The 22,603-nt window shown below is 39.3% G+C and overlaps 1 protein-coding gene across 1 annotated transcript in view; it reads right to left on the reverse strand.

The window, feature by feature from the left end:
• Positions 1–470: 470 nt before the first annotated feature.
• LOC149280809 (netrin-G1-like) overlaps positions 471–22,603 on the reverse strand; it is a 102,227-nt gene continuing 80,094 nt past the window's right edge. The window contains exons 4-5 of the mRNA XM_089500103.1: positions 8,180–8,202; positions 471–694 (exon numbers count right to left, since the gene is read on the reverse strand). Of these exons, the coding sequence (XP_089356229.1) occupies positions 471–694; positions 8,180–8,202 (247 nt within the window). The remainder of the gene's footprint in view (positions 695–8,179; positions 8,203–22,603) is intronic.

Consider the following 22,603-nt stretch of genomic DNA (forward strand, 5'->3'; position numbering starts at 1 on the left):
ACACTGGGCAGAGAGGTACAATAACTGCGTGGAAGTGACAAACAAGCACTTAGTGTCCTTATTTCAACTGGGGCATTTTAAGGACAACTGATTAACTAAAACTGATCCTGTCATGGTAGCAGTCCTGTTGGAGTTGGTCATCCTGCTTAGGCCTTTCACTTGCATTCAAATATCCTATGCTTTCTGTCACCCTTGTAGTAGATAGAGGTGACCATTTTCAAGACCTACTCCTTTCACTTTAGGTCCTTAGAGTTGGTTTTGGTACCATGGCAGCAGTCCTTCTTGGGGCAGCCATCTTGTTTTCAGCCAGAAACATAACAGTCATGGATTTCTCATTCGCATTGATACATATGGCTTAGTACAGTCAGGCCTTCTCATTTAAATTGACTTATATAATTTGTTGATTTTTTTTTCCCATTTCTCTCAGTCACTTCATCCTTTGCAAGTTGTAGGTCCATAATGCACATTCTTTACAAAGTGCAGAGCCAGACCGCAAATACCATGATGGTCAGAGAAAAATATGGGTTAATGGACATAGGCTCTTGTCCGGATTTGGAAGCGCAACCTCCAGTGTCCTCACACTTCTGTTTTTCACACAGTATACCAGTGTAGCCAGGAGGACAATGGCACCGCACATTGTTGTAGCAAACCCCGCCATTTTGGCAACGAAGCAACTCATTGTCACAAACATTTGCTGTTAAGACAAAAACAAAAACATTATGGAACATTATTTCCACTACTGCAGCTGCAACCACAAATATAACCGACTCACTGTCAATAAACAGAAATACAATTTTTATTCAGCTCTCAAAATTTTACTTATTTGCAATAGGGATGAGGATTAGGAAGTATACACAAAAAATTGAAAACATTAACAGTTTGTTCACAATTACACAGTTAAAACATATGCACGGTACAGGTCTTCTGGTCATTTAGGTAGAAACACTGAGTCTTGTGCAGAAAAAATGGTTAATATATATTAATATATATTACTATGCGGTGGTCACATCTACGTACAATGCTCTGCAGGTGTGACACAGAAGGCAGCTCTCTGCCTTTACAGCCAGTGGTGTGTATTAAATTATAACTGACCATCAGGGAGATATTTAATTAAGAAAATCTATAAATATACAGGCAGACTAATATCCCGCTGGCCACAGCTCTGTAGGTCACAATGGCATGATGAAATTTGCTGAATCTGGAAACTGCAGGAGATGTGTGTGATTGGAAATTTATATACTAAGTGCGGTATTTATGGGGGCTGTTGCTCAGGGCCTCACATAGGGGGCGGTTCCCCTATGCACCCCTGAGACCTACAAGGCTGCGGAAGACCTCTTTCTCTCCTGGGTCTTCTTCCCATGGAAGCAGCATTTTAAAAGTGGTCTTATACTGTGGCAACCAATGGAATGGTCCAATCAGACAGACAACCCCATTAACATGCCGTACTACAACATGGAGCACAGAGTAGCCCACATTTAAAATACTGTACTTGTAATAGTTGGGTTAGAGAAGCCATGAAAAAGGCAAGCCAGAAGCCTATAGGCTTTTTTGAGACCCTTAGTAAAAAAATTAAGGGGGCTCTCTCTAGCACAAACAAATAGCTATACACAACTAAAAACAATATTTGTATTTTTTTTAATGCATTTTATTTGATATTGTTGGTCTCCCCACTGCTTTCATGGGGGCCCTAAGCATCTGTTTCCTATACAGTAGCACCACCTATACGCAGCTGCCTGCAAGAGAGCGGGAACAGGAGCGCAGAAGTACACATTCTTCATGAAGGGTTTTATGTACCGTAAATCTATTTAGTTATGCATTTTCCAGGAACATCATCATTAAATAACGTCAATAAAATGTAAACTGTCATGTGATCATTTTCAAGTACCTTTTTTAATGTTTCCAACCCGTGCTATACTAAACACTTAATGTAGCCTCTTAATTATTGAAATCTGGTGTTTCAATCAGACTCATTGCCACAGGTGTCTTAAATCAAGCACCTAGCCATGCAGTCTGCATTTACAAACATTTGTGGAAAAAATGGGTCATTCTGAAGAGCTCAGTGAATTTAAACATGGTACTGTGATAGGATGCCGCTTTTGCAATAAGTCCGTTCGTGAATTTTCATCCCTGCTAGATATTCCACGGTCAGCTGTAAGTGATATTATTGGAAAGTAGAAGCGTTTAGGAACAGCAGCGACTCAGCCACGAAGCAGAAGACCATGTAAAGTCATAGAGCGGGGTCACTGATTACTGAGGCTCATGGTGCGAAAAAATTGCCAACGCTCTGCTGATTCCATAGCTGAAGAGTTCCAAACTTCCACTGGCATTACTATCAGCACAAAAGCGGTGCAGTGGTAGCTTTGTGGAATGGGTTTCCATAGCCGAGCAGCTGCATGCAAACTTCACATCACCAAGTACAATGCAAAGCCTCGGATTGAATGTAAAGCACGCCGCCACTGGTCTCTGGAGTGTTCTGTGGAGTGACAAATCAGGCTTTTTGTTTGGCAGTCTGATGGGCGAGTCTGGGTTTGGCGGATGCCTGGAGAAAGTTAACTTCCTTGACTGCATTGTGCCATCTGTAAAGTTTGGTGGAGGAGGGATAATGGTATGGGCCAGTGAAGTGAAATCTCAATGTTTTAGCATATCAAAACATTCTGGACAAGGCTATGCTTCCAACTTTGTGGGGAACATCTGGGGGAGATAGTTTTCTATTCCAGCAAGATTGTGCCCCAGTGCACAAAGCATAAAGGCATGGTTGAATGAGTTTGGTGTGGAAGAACTTGACTAGCTCTGACCTCAGCCCCATTGTAGACCTTTGGGCTGAACCGAAAAGTAGATTGTGAGCCAGGCCATCTCATCCAACATTATTGCCTGACCTTGCACATGTTCTACTGGATGAATGGGCAAACATTCCCAGAGAAACACTCCAAAATCTTGTGGAAAGTCTTCCCAGAACAGCTGTTATAGCTGCAAGGGGGGGCAAAAACAAATGAATGTCTATGTATTTGGAATGAAAGTACCTGTTGGTGTAATTGCCTGGTGTCCCAATACTTTTGTCCATATAGTGTATAATAATACACAAATTACAATCTTAGATTGTGTATCTATCGGATTAACTTTTAGATGTTGTAGAGTGATGCAGAATATGATATCGCTAAGCAAATACAGAATAAACAATAACAATATAAAATGCATGATTTGGAGTAAAAATGACTAATGCAGCCGTCCAGTACACATTTTTCATAAATTCCTGTTTAAAGGGGTAATCTATCCCCGCTAATGTTAGGGTAACTCACATTTGCTAACAGGGATCTTACAAAACAGTTAACATTGTGGCAGAAACCTATATGATGAATGTTTTCTAATGTGGCACTCTCCCAGAGGTTTAGACCTTTCCCTGACAAGTGATTTGTCAAATCTACGCCAGTGGGAGAAATGGCAGTGACAGCAGAACGGCAGAGCCACACAACCCCGATATTGCACAAGTGTATGAGTGTTTAAAACTGTGTGCTAGAAATCCATTTGACCTTTACTTGTATCTGATTTCTTGCAAAGGAGAAATAATTTATTTGACGTTTTTATTAAAAATCAGTAAAAAAAACATGAGTTTTTCCCCTGTATCTTGAAAAAATATGAAATTAATATAAAAAGTTGCTCAGGTCTACCCTCAAATAGCAATAGTGCTCTGTTCTGCCCATGGCAGGCTCTTTGATTAAGGGCAACAGCTCAGCCACATCATATGGACACCAATGGATTCCATAAGCAGCCACACAGTATGTCATGGGGTGAGAAAGCCAACTAAATCAAGCAACCTACTGACATTGGCACTGTGTTCATGATGGCTCTTTTAACCGCAGATGCCTCTAAAATATGTACCATGCAGGCCTGCAACATACATTTTCTATAAGCTTCCTCAGACCTCATCCTAGTTTTTAATCATGCTGATCTTGTAATAACTTCTCCATTCCATACATCTAACAACCGGAGCAATTTGACATTTTTTTTTGGTATAACAAAAAAGAAAATGTGTACCAAGACATATGAGACTAATTGTCTTATATAGTGTTCCTACTCGGGAGATTCAAAAATGTTTCATCACTTGTGCCATTACAGAAAAGACATCCATCATCATATGAGCCTAATCCCATAAGGGCAGTGCAGATTGCAGAACCAGAATGCGAGGCAGATTTTCTCTCCACTAGGGGACCAGCAACCTCAGACCTACAATTCGTCCTTCATGGGCTTCATCAGTAAAGTACAGTTGATATCTCTCTAGGGTGGTCTATGCCTGCGCACACCATTACAGCTGGGGAGAACCCCCAAGAGATGCCAAAGGAAGAAAATGCATTTAAATACATACGAGACCAATTCAACTCAGTTGAGCTAGTCTCATACTGCTTTTTGTCAGATGGCCTCATGGTTTCCATTTGAACCAATCAACAAAACTACCTTGACTGGCTAAAGAACACCCAACAGCCGGCACGGGGACTATTTAGTCTGTGTCTCATATTGTCATCCACAGAGACCATTTAAAGTATCAAAGGCTTAAATATTAAAGCATATAGAATGGATTGTTTAAGTAAGGAAAATATTTCTGTTTTGCTGATAAAAGTATTGTAAAGGAATTTTTCATGCCATTCCATTTAGCCATGTGGAGCATGACAATAATCATGTTATTGTATAATGCATGGGGACACTGCTGGATACAGCCCATGGAAATTTGCAAACTTGGTAGGTTTTATTATATGTCATTGCTATGCATTTTAGCTGTTCAAGAGGGGTAATAATTTCTTGCAGTGAAGGGTTAAACTGTCTGGTTATAATAGAAAGTTAAAAATCGAAAAGGAACAGGGATGGCCTTGGGGTTTCTAGCATCCTAGACAAAACAATTTGACTCCAACATCCCATCCCACGTGCATCAGCGTGCTAATGTAGGAAAGAAGCTCAAGGAGCTAAGCTGACATTTGCCCAGGTTAAATATATGGTAGGGCTGACCATGAAAAGGCCTCTTACCGAAGGGTTAACAATGTGGCAAAATACCTTTGAGTTTTAAAGGGTAAGCATCTGTGGCAATGGAAGGTTTAACTTTCTAGTTCTAAAAGTGTTAAATACTTTATTGACAATGAGGCCTGAGATCTTAGGACAACATGAGAGGTTGCTGGGATTTCTCACAGCGAGGGAGGTTGAGGACACATCCTCTCCAGGCATGGTTCAAGAGCAGCATCCCCGTTCAAAACGCTCCGTGTCTACTTCACACACGGAAACCCCACAAAGCATTCAATTAAAAATAATTATGCATTTGAATCTGCTTTCTCTGTAACTCCTCATTAGTGCAGCTCCCTGCTGAATATTCTCCCGTGGCATTTGGTGTTATTTATTTATTATTTTCATTTCAGTTTCTCTTTAATGAGGGCGATGCAAACACTGCCGATAGATTTCCAATACAGACTGGAATATCAAACAGCGGCGGCGGTGAGTTGGCGGTGAATTACTAGCGCTTAACACTTGTTTTTCAAGGGCATACCCTCCCAACCTCAGACAAGTACCCACGATACATAAACCATCTCTTCTCTTTAACCTTGTAGCTCTTGGTTCCGTAATGGGCTAGTATCAAAAGGGGAAAGATGAGAGTATGGTATTTAAATGTACCTTAATGTTATATTTAGAGATGAAGTCAATTAGATATTACATTTACCAGACTGTCAGCCTGAATCCTGTGCTTATTCTTCTGTCTTAATAAGAAAGCACAGTTCTGCAATGATTTCATTGAACTGTAATAATATAAAAAGTACGGCATGCAGCACGTCATCGCAGGGAACGTACCTCCACCTTTCTACTGCCTGCACAGACCTCTTTTGGTCACCAACAGCATTTCCAATTTAAGAAGTTTTTTTACGCCTCTCCTGCATCCCAATCACCATCTCTGTCTTTTCCAAGTTCTGCAGCCCAACATTTGGGCAAACCTAACCAAAGACCTCGGTTATATAACTGCCACATTATTCTATATTATTACATGATGACGTTTTTTAAGAGCTACCATGACAATAACTTTAATAACATATTACCCTATTTCTTTACGTTGATTTCGATTAGGATAAACAGATATACCCCAGTCTCCCCCGGACTCCTGGGGTGCCGGTCCCTCTAGTAGAATACAGTCTGCTGCTAAGTGGCAATATGCGAACTACCTGTTGAGATGCCTGGTGTACATAATCACAAAATCAATATTTGTAAAAGTAAAATAGGCAAAAAAAGATTCTTGTAGAGGCCCACAATGTTTAAATCAGAGGAATCCACAACATCCCTTGTCGCTGCTCCACCTTCATGTGTTATTATTCTAATTCCTTTTATTTTTCGGCAGCTTCCCCACATATTAATTTATCCGTCGCTAAGTACTCAGTCAACAAACCATAAAGGTCCCTCCTTGTAATGCTGATGACCAGACCAGTGGGAAGAGAAATACCTCCAGCACAATGTACCATTGCCCTTTGTGGCACATTATCAAATTCCCTAAAACAGATGCGGCAGTTGACTTACCTTGAGTGCAGTCAACAAGGGCGTTTACAAGTCCCCTGACACCTCGCTGACGGAAACAAACAAGACTCATCTATACAAAGTAAAGTAAAACCTTTACCAGGGGCTTTTGATATAAAATAAAATTGGGGTGTTCTAACTGACAATCCAAGACTTGTTTCCCCATACAGAAAAAACAATATCAAGAATAAAAGGTGTGTTATATATAACAATATGACAACAAATTGCTTTATTCTTACTAAATGCAGAGGAGCATTTGGCTAATAGTCAAGCTGTTTAGGTGTGGAGCATTTAGTGGAGAGCTGGAGATCTACCCTCTGTAAGAGTTCACCTCCCTTTGTGTCTCTCTGCTGCTCTGTGGAACCAAAACCAGACCACAGCCAAGATAGACAAACTCTCAAACAAGCCGAGCCCTACTCGTGCCAAGTGTGTCGGGGTACAGGTCATCCTATCACACTAAGTATACCAGACGCCAAAAAATGGAACAGACAAGGAAGGTCTGTTCCATGAAGCTGACAACTCTTCTACTGCTCAGCTCGACCAGCTCCAAGACTTAATACTCACCTTTATTTTTAAGAATAAAGTACAATCCTTCTAAATCTAGATTTATTTTGAAAACCACATGTCTGTGCTTGCTTGTGTAGCCAATTCCTTGTTGCTTAACATATACAATCTGTGCGCTAGGTTGCACAGAGAAACCGGCAGAAGAAAATCCCATTAGCACTTTGGAAGGGCAGGAAACAAATAGGAATTTTCTGACACTTATAATTGTACAATCTGCGAATCTGCTCTAATTTAATTTTACTCTGGGGGAACTCTGCCATCAATCTGGTGATGCATGATCCGACAGGGCATGCACAGATTAATGGCTGGTTTGCGAGGTTAGCAAACTGTACATGTGTTTTTCATGAGAAACCATTAATATAGATATACACATTGTTAATTCCTTTTGGTTATACTGGATAAAACCGAAAAATCTACATATTAAACGGAATCACACTCAAAATAGTGATACACTGAGCGAACAAAACTTAACGTGATGTATGTATATTAAATAGTCATGATGTCATCATCAATACACGTATACACGTATATATCTGTATAAAATGAGGACATCACGTACTCTAATTGTTTTAAGCATTCACGCTGTCCAGTGTAAGGTAACAAATGATTTGCCCTTTAACAAAAGGAACCATGTAATCTAAAATACATGAGAACAAGTCAGTGACAGATCCCCTCTCGCAATATTCTCTGCAAGCCGTTCTGATTTTTCACCTACAACTAATTACATGGTATTTCTGCAAGCGATGGTCCTATAAGAGTCTGCCTGAAACCATGCAAGTCATTTTACTACAATATTTTGTTTGAGGACATACATGAGACCAGTACATACACATTTCAGTGTTGATCTATCTTAAAGTCAGTAGTGCAATGCTGCGTTTGGGCCAATTCGTGAAACTGCAAGAGTTTGCGAGTTGGAAAAAAAAGGTCCAACTTGCGAATTCGATAATTGGCATTTTAAGACAAAACCAAAAGTATATAGTGGTATATATAATCTAAAACCAGTTTTAAACATGATTATTCAGAAATTACAATGTCACACTGCTACACAATGCATTGGATGTCAATTACCTATAAGACATACCACCTAGGCTGGGCAAACTACCACTGAGCAATTAAATACTTTCAACACACCACTTTGCCATTCATCAATTAAATGAACAATATAAGCAAATAAGTAATGTAATAGGCTTTGATCCATACAATTTGAAATTACATAAGTTTGCCTTTTTGGACTAATTGTCAAAGTAAGCTTGAAAGCAAAACAAAAATTGGTATCTATGATACCATATCTTTACATTACATTTATATAGTGCCAGCAGAGGCCGTAGCGCTGCTACAACAGTCAGTAAAATAAATTAAAATCACAAACAATAGCAAACTGGTATTAAATGAGAAGAGTGCTCTTGTGAGCTTACAATCTAGTCAGTGGTTGAAGGGAGGTGAAACAATAAGAGAGGTGATCTGTAGAGGTTGTTGGTCGTTCAGATGGCTTGATTAGGATGTTGGTTGAGAGTGTTAGGAAGAAAGATTGTACGCTGGAAAAAAGTGGTGCTTTTGAAAGCCGTGCATGAGGGAGAAACTATATTTAATGCGGGAGTGGGAAGAGGTAATGACGGTAGAGGAGAGACGGAGGTCATGAGTGAAACAAAAAGCATGGCTAGGGGTGTATTTGGATAGGAAGGTAGAGATATATGGGGATGCAGAGTTGTTAAGGGCTATAAGGTCAGGGGTTTGAATTTGATTCTGAAGGGTATGGAGGGCCAAGAGGTGGAAGAGGCTGCTGTGTGAAGGCAATGCTTAGCCCGTATGCTGCATAATTCATTATAGGTTTATTATAAATAGCACATAAGTTTTAACATTTCAATTCAATGACTTAACTATGCATTATACAAGGCCAATCACAGTATTACTACCAGAAGTGCTGACTTTTCCCTTCCTGATGCACACATAGGTCAATGACCCATTTTGCTTGACCAGGTTGGTCCTCAATGAATGAGAGAGAAACTTGCTGGGATTGGATGATGTGAAGAAACACACAACTCTGTCTCGCTAATTGTTGAAACATCGGCATTCAGTTTGGAAGGGTAGGGGCTGCACACAACAAGGAACAGCCCTGTCCAAAATATACCTTTACAATAACAATATTCAACGTCTCGTCGTATCATACACAGTACAGCGATGGCATTCTCATGATGAACACTAGGTGGCAGCATGTATACATCTGTCAACTGAGGTCGACACATTATTCCATTGTTCCATCTCCATTCACAAATGTTGCTTGTATAGTCTGTGTTAACACTGTTGTCTGTAGGTCTTCTGGCAGCAAATTTTAGTTACACAGCTGTTAGCATAATATCAGAGGGTGTTTTTTTCTAGTCAGTTCAAATCATAATTTGTTAACCACAAACCAAAAGTATTGTGAGAAAGCTGCTATTCACAGTTCCGAGGCATGGGTCCCGGTCACAATAACGTTATTCACGGTTTGGAAAAATACTTTAAATATGCCCTGCTGTACATATATATATATATATATATGGCTTAGCAGACTACATGTATTCTCATTTCTAAAGAACAGATTATTTTGTACTTTGATTTAACAGACTGAGCTGTCCTGAACTTGTATTAAAGACTTCCAATTCATTACGCTCTCATATCCTTTGATAGTATTTTAGTGTGGTAATAACATTTCTCATGCACAAATAATGTTGGCTTAAATCAACGCAGTACTAGAAACTATGAGATAGTTTAAAGCCATTAAAAAAAAAGAAGAACGCCAGCCATAGAAACATAGAAGTGACGGCATCTTATCCAGTCCTGGGTGTCGACATTTTTTTAACCTCTACCACTTCTGGTGGGCAACTGTTTCACTTATCTACCACTCTCTCAGTAAAGTAAAACATCCTTACATTACGTCTAAGCCTCTGACTCTATAGTCTGACCCTTTAGTGTAATTTATTAATACATTAAGAAAAAGAGAATTTATTATGCATTTGGTGCTATAGTGCTGTACATTCTAGGGGGAATTGATATTTTGGTTCCACCGACTTTAACCCCTTCTGTACCGGTTACCTACCTGGTACTTCCTAGTTGGGTGTAACCCACAGACCGGGACGTACCAGGTACGGCATCGATGATGCGCGATCCATCGTCGTTATGGACGCTGGGATCGCGAGGGGCGGCTGCTACTGACCGCTGGGTGTCCCCAGCGATCCGTAGCAGCCACTCCCCCTCAATTCCGTGCACCTGATCGCTTTGAAGCGAATCACGAGCACGGAAATAAAATATTTAAATAAAACTGCGGTCTTCAAGGGAAGACGCAGTACGAGAACGCCGGTACGGAAGGGGTTACTTTACATAAACAGTGTAACCAAGTAAAGGTTCACTGTGAATAAAGATAGGGCCCAATCTTTAAATATAAGCATAGCAGGTTGCATGGTCTCAGAACCACCAGCCTCTAGCACAGCAACAGTGGCAAACGTCAGACGTTATGTGACTGAGCATTGTGAGAGTTATAGTCCACAAATGCTGGAAGGCTACGCTGGCCTGCACTAACCTCAGTGTCCAGCACTTTAGAAAATATTGGTGCTTTATAAATAAATAATAACTGAAATATTACTGGTAAACATTGCTGAAGAGGCAGCCGCCACTAAAGTGCTTTCTACGTAGTTGGAGATGTTTAAATAAGGCCTGTCAGTTATTTAACATCATCCAAGGAATAATATTGGATGCTTTTTTATTTATAACATCAATGTTTTAAATATTTTATCACAATGTGATATTGGTTCCAGAGGATGTTTGTGTTCATACTACTAACTTTGGTAGATGTGATCTGCTTGCGTTGGAAGAAGAGATATTCCACGTCGTTATTATCCGTCAGCAAAATCTATAATTCTGTTTGCAGCGCGGTAGCCTAGAATTCCCTATGATGATGATTATTATACAGTAGAGAATACTCTAAAAATAAAATAGTTTTGTGTAATTAAGCAGTTTGCCAATATAATCACAAGGTTTAAATAGGATCAAACCTCGAAACATTCTACTTTAAGCACACGGTATATATCAAAACTTCTAATTTAAAGGTAACACCATGAATGTTTCCCAGCACGCCAAAGAAGCCCCTTCACTCATAGGCTTCCGGAGGCACTAGATTCTGCTAGAGTAGGAGAAGACCATTATCTCCTCATATTGAAGGACAGAGCTCATGATTGTTAAAAAGTGCATCAGCAAGTTATTGTATAGTGCAGGGGCGTCCAACATGCGGCCCGCATGAGATCGGCAGCCAGGATCACAAGAGCCCTGCTGCTTACTTGTGCGAGGGTCTATTCTCTGCTCCAGTCCTGCCTCCTCTGTGAGGAGAACGAGGGAGGCCGCGCCCCCTGCTTAAGTCTGTGATCGGCATTGAGAGAGCTGTAGTGCAGGTAAGGGGGTGGGGGAGTGTGTTTGAATGAGTATGTCTGATTGAGGGAATGAATCTGTGAATGAATGAATTTGTGTGTGTGATAGCATGGATGTATAAGTGCTGGAACCTAGGCATGATGGGACTGTGATTGCTGTTAACAATCCCACTCCTATCATGCCAAGTATATGCTGAAACCTGGCTAGCTGCCCCCTTGTGTATTGATGCTGCCAGCAGTATGGGGTCTGCACTTACAGCCACCCTGTACCAGCATGTACTGGCTGACTTGGGATGATAGGAGTGTGATTGCTAACAGCAATCACAGTCCCATCATGCCAAGTCATATTGTTGATTTTTTTTGTCCAATTGTGGTGTGTTACTTTTAATAAAAGTGTGGTTACACACTAAAATTGGACAAAAAATAAAATGCCCAGCCAACCAGTACATGCTGGAATCTGGGTATGCCTGAGATTGCTGTTAACAATCATAATATATAATTTTTTGTACAATTTTGGTGTGTAACGTACTTTTATTAAAAGTGTGTTGGGGGTCAGTTTCAGTTTTGGCTAAGTGAACCCTGAATTTTCGGTTTTGGTCCAGAATTTTCATTTTAGTGCATCGCTAAAATAAATAGAACTATTTTATTTTTACTTATCCAGAATCCTGAATTTGTAGGCCCAGAAATCCTAGAAATCAGTGAGAGGAAAAGTAAAGGTTTTGTGTCATTTAATTTATTTTAATCTGCATATTTTATTAAAGGCCATATTTTCTCACAGTGAAAAATTAGTGCGGCCCGCGCACGTATACAATTCTGATGAAGTGGCCCACTGCAGAAAAAACTTGGACGCCCCTGGTATAGTCTATATCCCATGGACAGTGAAAGAGCTGGCATGGATGTGTAAGTTAAGAAATATTGGATTGTCTTCGCTGGTGGTGCCCTCTGATCACAGGACAGGAAGGCAGAAAATGTATTTGTCTTATGTTAAAGACGACAGTTTTTGTTTTCTAGCTATTTGCATCTTAGGTTTGCTTTCTCTGCCATTATCACTTGACATCAAGCCCAGATTGGACATCTGGCACACCATCCAAACGCCCAGATGGTCGCTCCATACATGCCCGATATGCCTATTCAGTGCAGATCAGGTGCTGTAGTGTGCAGCCACCGGCTGGGTATGTCTGCTTGCACGCTACATGAGCATAAGAGTGTAACGTGGCGATTTTGTTGTTAGTTGGCTGCAGGCTTTAAAGTGCCCAGTGTAATCTTTTAATGGCTGATCAGCGACAAACAAAATTGGTACAAAAGCCATTTGCACAGAAAACAACAATGAAGAGACACACTCACAGTTTTACAGGTATAAAAATGATTGAACTGAATCATTCTAATTGTGCAGTCTATATGCAAAGGCAAGAACTGATTGATTGTGGAAAGGTGCAATGAAGACATATAGGAATATTACAAAATTAAGCATCTTAATCAGTGGATTTCTGACCGATTAGAAGGAAGGAAGTTTCCCATTTATAGCCAGTAACTATGATATTTCACATTGGGTTACTTGTCTCCAGGCTGTCTGCTTCCATTAATGATAATTGTCTAGTCTTTTTACTTTAAATGTTAATATATGCCATGTTAACATAACAAATGAGTAAAGGATTTGACCCAAAACACATATTTCAATTGAATTGAGGTGGTTCCATGTTTGAATAAACTCCATATTCAGTTTCGCTCATAAAATCCACTGATCTATCTCTGCCAATTCCTGGCCAATGTCAGCTGTATTGCCCTGGGTTTTACACACCTTTGCAATACTTTTGACTAAGTCAACGCTTGCCTTTTATCAGAAAAAAACTAAATGTTAGCGACTCAGGCATATGTGTGCTTATACTTATATTAAAAGCATTGAAAATAAATTATATATATCTTTACCTATATATAAACTAATTTTATGTCTACCCTTTGTACAGCGCTGTGGAATCTGATGGCACTATATAAAATAATAATAATAATAAAATATAAAAAAAAATTATTAAATTATAAGACAAATAATATAAGGTGAAATCTTCCTTTATGATTATTATGGAAAAACTCCAAATAACAAGGTGTACTATATCAACTGTTCAATACATTTTTGTCATTAAAAGGAAATTGGAATCTGAAGATGAATTACTCTTAATTACCTTTAATTAAAGTGTAATGTTGGCTGTAGTTTGCTTGAAAGTGATTTGTATTAGGGAGGCAGCCAAATATTATTTTGTAGTTTATAGTAACGCTCCATAATAAATGGAAATAGGACTGCAGAAAATTTTATAAGGAGCTGTAAAACAATTATATAAAATAACGATATAAAATAATTTATGCATGATCAGACAATATAGCTTCTATATAAACATTACTGTGTCGACCAAGAAACAGAATATCATCTCTCTCTTTAATATGGTGGTTAGATAACAGAAAGGCAAAACATAAAATCCCAAGCACAAAAAAGGCTACATTTTATAAAATACATTACAAGAAAACAGTAATTTATTAGGTTTTGTTTTCTATTTAATTTACATTCATTAAGGGACAACACAAATGGGTTGTGGCGCAATTTACATTAAAAAGGCGTCTGATGTATATCCTTTCATAGAAACAAATGCACCTAGATGATGCTTGATTTACAGTACTCAATCCTGATGCGGTACCAAAGCGATTTGCACACCGTGGTCAGACTAAGGATCATGAGGTGGCCCTGGCACTTTAAGGCCAGTGGTTGGCTAATGACACAGGCGCAGCTGATAGCTGAATTGGAGATGCCACACGTTATGTTCGGATGGCCACAGCTTGTAGTTGGGTATATTTACTGGAGTGGGACAATGGGTGCATATGGAGTGATGGGCCAGTCCGGCCTGAGCACACCTCCTCATGAAAAGTGGAGATTTAGAGAGTAGAAAAGGTGGTAAGGGAGACCACATGTGAGAAAGGGAGATGGAACAGGGTGGGAATAAACTAAGGAGATAGAAAGAGAAGGAACAAAGTGCGCAAAGGTTGGAGCAAAGGGAGAGAGAAAGGCAAGTACTGTGAGAGAGCTCAGCTGCTAGAGTACAGCACACGCGTTTTAACTAATGACGTCCGGGCACAACAAAAAACTAATTTTGGTACAGGACAGGCCTCTTCCTGCTCTTGTTCTTGACAAGGGGGTGAAGACACATGACTGCCCTGCTGCGTGCGTCTATACTAGAGAAATACAGAGTGCTATAGATCCTAACCATATATTAGTCTCATTTTAATTATTGGAGGGTTTGATTGTAGACATAGATTTAATATATTGTTCCAAGAGAAGAAGAGATTTCTGAGGTCCCGAAACCTCTACTATGACTCGTATTTATATGTTCGGCCAATAAAACGTGTCTAAAGGCTTTATTTGGACAAAATTAATTTTTCTTGCGACTGGTGCATGTAAAGTAGCATCCTACTTATGTAAGATACCACAAAACAAAGGAAGCGCTACATACATATTTAATGAAAGGTTCCCACGAGTCTTGTTATTTGTGAAATTCAATTGCAGAGAAAAAAGGAAGTTTGTTATCACCTACAGCATCACATGTATCTGAAAAACACTCTGATTACACATTAATTTGTATGTATTTTATATATATATATATATATATATATATATATATATATATATATATTCAAATATATAAGATCAATATTGATATACAGGAATATAATATCGGCATATAATTCTAAGAGGGCTTATTGGGGAGGGGCAATACCTACCCTATTTACCTATATCTTTTTTTAAATCACAATACAATGTATAGTAGGTAAACAGAACATATGTTCCACATTATTGAAGAGCATCAGTATTTCTCATCTAGATACCAGTGAGGAATGAATTTATATCTCATCTTTAAGAACATCTAAATAATATCACCCTATAATTTGTAATTACTTGAAACAATGTGACCCTTATACATGTCCGTTGTAAATGCCAGATGTACAATTTAATTTATACAATGCAGGGCTCTTTTGTAAGTCACAGTTAATTTTGAGTTTCAATCACCTATTTTTCTCATACAGCAAAAAATGTGTCCTAATTAAGATGAAGAGTCTCTCCCAGTTTCCAGCTACCTTGCTTTTCTCTGAGGTGTTATAAAGGTTTGTATTCATCTTCCTCTCGCTCTCTGATCTTATCTGGTTGGACAGATACTCGCGTCTCTGAGTCGTTACAACAGAGGTGGGCAGCCTGGTAATAATCACGAGAAGAAGGCCCATTAATTAAGTCTACAGAGAGCAATTAGTAGCTCTTAAATGTCTGTAATGAGAAGCCCACAAGATTGTATTTTGCGAGGAACAAAACACCTGAACTAAGAGAACACAGACGACAAATAACTTAAAGTACAGATACTTTAGTGGAATTTTTACACAGAGATGGTAATATTAATTAGGCAATTAAAAATCAGAGATAACCATACATGAGATCGTTGTGTACCTTTACTATGTGTATAATTCAGTCTGTCGCTAGTATTAGAAAAAGTTCTTCTTAAATCTTTTCAATTATGATCCCTAAAGCGTATCATTCTAGTAAAATCTGTTTAAAATACTGCTGACATGTTATACCATGTAAATAATGTTTTATTAAAGGCATCTATTTGCGCTCTGTTTTCAATTATGCAGAATCCAATTTTTGTTTAACCGCTAACAATTCTTTTTGGTTCCAGTGAAGACTGGTAAATATTCATGTTGAAAAAGGTGGGATTGAACAGAGAATTAGATATAATAACTTAAAGCGAGACACTAAATTATACAGAAAAGTTGAGAGCTATGCAATTTTTTTTGTTCACTGGACGCACAGATCATGCAAAAGCTTTACCGGAGCTTTCAATACTGGGACTCCATAATGTCTATTTCTACGGTACATTGAAAAGTATGAAAGGACATATGTAATACACGAAAAATACATACTCTACCCAATGCCTTCGCTTGGCTATTGATCTGTATGCCATAACCATGGCTGGAAACTTGGCTGCAGAGATTAGTCAGGGAATGGGTAAAACCAAACTATGCTATTCTACATGGAGATTGAGCATGGGTACCCGGGACCCCTGGAAAGTAGTGTTTCGCCTGTAGACTCCAGGTTAAACCTGGCATCTGGGGGTGCCCTTTCATGGCAGATCCTACACAATACCTCAAACTATTCATTAAATAACACTGATGGGACAGAAGAGGTATTGATCATCAGCATACTTCAAAGGCATCAGGTACTCACGCCTTTAGTTGGATACGTGTTGACTTTATTTACAGACCTGAAGCAATGTTTCATTTTGGAGCTGTTTGCGGTATTGACACAGAGCACTGCAAAAGTACCTTGTAAGTAAAGCTACTGTGTCTCTTATAGTATTCTGTTTTTAGTTTCCAACATTTCTGAAATCTTTCTGGGTTAAACTAAGGGCAAGCGAATACAATTCTGGCCCCTCTAACTTGGTCCCACAGTTTAAAAGAAAACAACCACAACATATATTCTAAAAATCCCAAAGAGGGAATACGATGGTACAGCTAAATGCTAACATGATTTCTTGAGTCTACAAAACAGAAAAGCATCGAATGAACGTAATCCCCGGGATCAGCCCTCCTTTAGTCCACCCAATTTAACCATGCAAAAGAGGACTCTTGGAGGGTGAGGGGGTTTTAGGAAACTAACCTATGCATACATTTGCATCCTCCAGTTTGGCGGACACATTTCTGTGGAAGCCTCTCTTGCACTTCTCACACTGCTGACCACGCGTGTTGTGTCTACAGCTCACGCAGACCACCGTGTTTACAACCTCGATGTAAGTGCAGCGGCTGGAGTGCCCGTGGCAATAGCAGTCTTGTGATAGAGGAGGTGGAGGGAAAAAGAGAGAAAGAAAGAAGGCATGCTTGGTAAGGACTGTGCAAGGGGGGTAGGGTACTGAAGATGTTAAAATGATGTCTTTTCTTTCAAAACTAAGAGGTTATGAAATAAAATGTGATGCATCATCAAACCATACTTGAGTCAAACAGCTTTTCCTTCAGATTGTGACCAGAATGTACTTTCAGAGTTTAATAAACAATCTCTTCTGTCTACAAAACAGTAATAAAGCTTTGACAGGTATTCAGTCGCCATGATATAATCTAGACCAGAGTCAAGAGCATAAAGGCTTTATTTATTAGTGCACAGTGGCAGCACATCCTTTCAATTTTAGATTTATGGTTCCTAATTTATGACCCTTTTTTTAAAAAAAAAGCTCCCAAAGCTATTCTCGTGTCCACAACCAGATTAAGATTTAACTGGGCCCTACACAGAGTATGGAATTAGGAAACTCCTTTGCTGAATTTTGGACCTTAGGAATTTACTTATGTTGCGCAAGCCTTGAAGGTATTACACACGTCTGCCACCTTTGGACAAACGCTGGAAGGAATTATGTGTTTTTTTATTTTTTTTTACTTTTTTGTGGACATTAATTACTATAGTTTGTGGACACATGATATGGGTGAACTATTTAATAATATTGGGACTGGATAATTAGTCATTCCTATTTTTCACTAACTAGGATCTGGGATATTGTTGGGTTATTTTGTACTTTTTGATTTTTCTGCTACAAATAAATTAAGTACCGTATATTACCGGTTGGTCTGAGGACTATCGTGTGTTTGTGTAATCATCATTGAGTTTATCTAGTTAGTTTCTTAATCAGGTGTACAAATTGATCTAATATAATCACCCAATCAGGTATTCAAAAATAAAATGCACCAGATTTAAGATACTCTAGCCCACTATTTTGTGATTAAATACAGTAAACATGATTACACCTATTTGCTAATTGAACCTTATGTATATTCTCTTCTGGTTAGACAATCGCATGTTTATATTAAAGCATTTCAAATTTACGTACTTACAGCCTGACCAGATATTATATGAAGTCTGGCCAGCGACTCATGAAACAATTTTCAAAATATTAGAATCTAATTAAAAACTATTTGTGACTAAATTTGTGTCTCCTGCTTTGGTAGATTTGGAAAGATCTGGTCATCATTTGCTGTTAGACTTCAGAAGGCTAAGATGTTGACAAGAGTACATGATTAACATTCAAATAGATGACCAAAATGATAGCAAAGTAATAGTGAGGGGGCATATCACACAGATGAGGGATTGCAGGGAAAAATCAGGAGGAAATTTAAAAAATCCTAATTCTCTCACATTCATATACATTAAAATTTCTTTTGAATAGTATATGTAAATGTCTAGAAATAACATAAGAAAAGAAAAGGTGTCGGTGCGCTAAGCTAGTCTCAGGCTCAAATAATACAAATGTATAATATAAGGCCTACCAAACAGTGTGAGCATGCTGCAAATACAGTGTGTTGGCTGTACAATGTATACAAAAAACAAAATACTGTCTGCGCTTCTCACCCTAATAAAGTTGGCAACAAATATATAAACATAATATAAATGAGAGGTTTTGGTTATATGAATTGGCCAAAGCATAATTAAGCTCACCCGCCACGTCAAGGCACACTCTCAATAGGGTGAGATCCTACTCTCACCTCCTACATAGTGGGCACACAAAGCAGTTTATACTGCTACCAAAACCTTATTAATGTGTTGGGGGAGGTGCAATTAAACCTCCTCCCATTTAACCCCTGGACAGCAAGCTGCAACCAGACTGATGAGGAGCCAACAACCTCAAATATGTGCAAACAGGGAAAAGAAAAGGTGTCGGTGCGCTAAGCTAGTCTCAGGCTCAAATAATACAAATGTATAATATAAGGCCTACCAAACAGTGTGAGCATGCTGCAAATACAGTGTGTTGGCTGTACAATGTATACAAAAAACAAAATACTGTCTGCGCTTCTCACCCTAATAAAGTTGGCAACAAATATATAAACATAATATAAATGAGAGGTTTTGGTTATATGAATTGGCCAAAGCATAATTAAGCTCACCCGCCACGTCAAGGCACACTCTCAATAGGGTGAGATCCTACTCTCACCTCCTACATAGTGGGCACACAAAGCAGTTTATACTGCTACCAAAACCTTATTAATGTGTTGGGGGAGGTGCAATTAAACCTCCTCCCATTTAACCCCTGGACAGCAAGCTGCAACCAGACTGATGAGGAGCCAACAACCTCAAATATGTGCAAACAGGGAAAAGAAAAGGTGTCGGTGCGCTAAGCTAGTCTCAGGCTCAAATAATACAAATGTATAATATAAGGCCTACCAAACAGTGTGAGCATGCTGCAAATACAGTGTGTTGGCTGTACAATGTATACAAAAAACAAAATACTGTCTGCGCTTCTCACCCTAATAAAATACTTTATTAGGGTGAGAAGCGCAGACAGTATTTTGTTTTTTGTAGAAATAACATAACACCAACAAAAAAATATTCCTGTGAAGGACCTGCACATATTGTTTATCTGTTGTAAACGGAGGTCTGGCACCTTCTGGACAGAAAAGCGGGCAAAGCCAAGTGGCCCCTTGCCCCCCTACTAACTAACATACACACTGGCACACATAATTACACACACTCTCACTCCTAAAGTCCAATAAAGTAAATGAGACAGGCACTTTTTCACTCCTCGTGAAAATTTATTATGATAATTCCGCAGTGAATTTACTCACAAGATAGCTCATGAGTAAGCCCCAGTTTAATGCGCCAAACGCGTAAAGCCTCTGTTTGTTTTGCCACCCACTGTTCAAATCTTGTATAGGCTTTGAATACGCTGTCAATTCACTGCCGAATTGTCATAATAAATGTTCATGAGGCATGAAAGAGTGCCTGTCTCGTTTATTTTATTGGACTATAATTTAAGCGTTTTCCTGGAGCGCCCTGGATAGAGCACCATCAGCTTCAAGCCCACAGGGTGAACCAAAATAAATGTACTTGTCCCTCTTACCTGTAGCATTAGCTCACATTAACACATACATATACACATTTACGATAACACACATACTTATACTAACACATACTCGTTCTCACAATAGCAAACAAACTCATGATAACACCTACACACACACTCATGTTAACGTACACACATTCACGCTCACACCAACACATACAGGCTCATACTAACACACATACACACTCACTCTACCATACAACATGCGAACAGCCTGGCTTCTACTGCGGGTGTGGGCTGCTCTAAGTCGGACTATTGCCTTAAGCTTATATACATAAGTTCCTATATGTGTGTGTGTGCATATATATATATATATATATATATATATATATATATATATACACCCACAGATACACACATGCACACTTCCAAACATCACTGATTATTCTGGGAAAGAAACCAAACCAAGCTCACTTGAATGCATCATTTAGATGGAGTGCAAAAATGGAGTGCTAATTAATTGCAAAAACAAATTTACGATCCTACCAATCCCTCAGTCATTACCTCTGCCTTGTTATGTCAAGAATTAAGTTTATTGATCTGATTTCTCTCTATACGATACACACAGCTGTCTTAATAGGACATTTCTAAAGCTCTGACTGTCAAAGGGTCTGATGCTCCAAAACAAGAGCTTACCACTTCATTTAAGTTGATTTTTTGTGACATTGTGTAGTCTTATCAGGGCCTTTTCTCTGGTAGGCGGAAGGAGGTTGTGTGCAAAATAATAATAATGAATAATGAATTGCCAATGCAGTTATATCTATGTATAGGACACATGTAGCTTTATATGTCATGCAAGCTGTATGATGCAGTTAATAAGCAGTCACATCTATGTAACAGCCTGTAGTCATATGATATGTATACCCGGTGCACTCAGGTTTGACCCTAACTCTTAGGATTTTTACTGTGATTTTAGAGTATTAAATGAATAGGTAGGTTCACATATTCACTTCATTCCATTGTTATCTGATGCTTCCTACTAATTGCCTAATAATGTAATAAGCTCAACAGCACATCAGCAGTTCTGTTATTATTGCTTCTAAATAAAAAAACTACAAGATGATAAAAAAGGGGTTTTAAAGGAAAAGCAGGAGCTCATAGAATTACGTCCATATATTAGTGTCAATGGTGGTAGCCAATACCAGGACGAATGCCCAAGTTGACTGCTTGAGAAACAGACATGGCAAACCGTAGTAGAAAACCCAGTCGTTAAGGGGAATAATAAGATTGGTAGTGGGCAGATTAGACTGGTTTATCATCTGCTGTGTCTTTCAAATTAATGTGTCTATACAAACTTTGGTTTCTGAAGATGTTCTCTGCTGCTATGGCAAGAAAGCTTTTTAATCAGTGTCCCTACTGTGACAAGTAATAACAGCTTAGCATTAAGAATTCCCTGACAAAGTCAGAAAAATATTCCCACAGTCGAATATTTTTTGGAGTTTTAAAAGCAATAGGGATTACGTTTGCAGCAGAGAATGTAGTTATAAATGTGTTATATTTAGCAGGGGAGGTGGAACACCACCTTAAACACAAGCTGAAAAGATGCAATAATTTGTTTTCACTCTTGTTTTGTTGTCACACGGCATTACCCTCACAATTAGAAAAAGATCACAGACGTGAGTCACTCTTAATAAAACATCTCCGAGAACATTAACCCTTCTACCAGAATCGAGACATCATCTCAGCATGGAGAGCAGGTCTACAGCAGCTCCTGTCCGGAGGCTGAGCATTTACCATACATTATCTTTGGCCACTTCTGAGGGAGAGGACCTGGATATTTGCACTGTGCCAGAATGCCTAGAAATTGTAGCTGCTGCTGCTGCTGCAGGCTCCCTAATAGGCCTGTCCTTCCCAATTACCACTTAACAAGATGAGCTTGCCATATTACAAGTGCTGCAACAGTTTAGAGCAGACCTGGGCAAAGCACGGCCCGCGGGCCACATCCGGCCCGCTGAATAGCTTGGACCGGCCTGCAAAGAGTGTCCTGGTGACTCACCAATGAGTCCGGTGTCCCCCCCCGCCCCGGTCACTTACCTTAAACTCCTGTGTTGGAAGCGTTTGTCTCGGGTGCCGGCGCTTTACGCTGGGCGCCGGCATATGACGTCAGACGCCGGCGATCAGCAGTGAAGCGCCGGCACCCGAGACAAACGCCTCACGCTTCCAACACAGGAGTTTAAGGTAAGTGACCGGGGCGGGGGGGGAGAT

Source organism: Sceloporus occidentalis, unplaced genomic scaffold (genome assembly GCF_023333645.1).
Source record: "Sceloporus occidentalis isolate IW3139 unplaced genomic scaffold, rSceOcc1.0.p SCAF_147, whole genome shotgun sequence".
Taxonomy (NCBI): domain Eukaryota; kingdom Metazoa; phylum Chordata; class Lepidosauria; order Squamata; family Phrynosomatidae; genus Sceloporus; species Sceloporus occidentalis.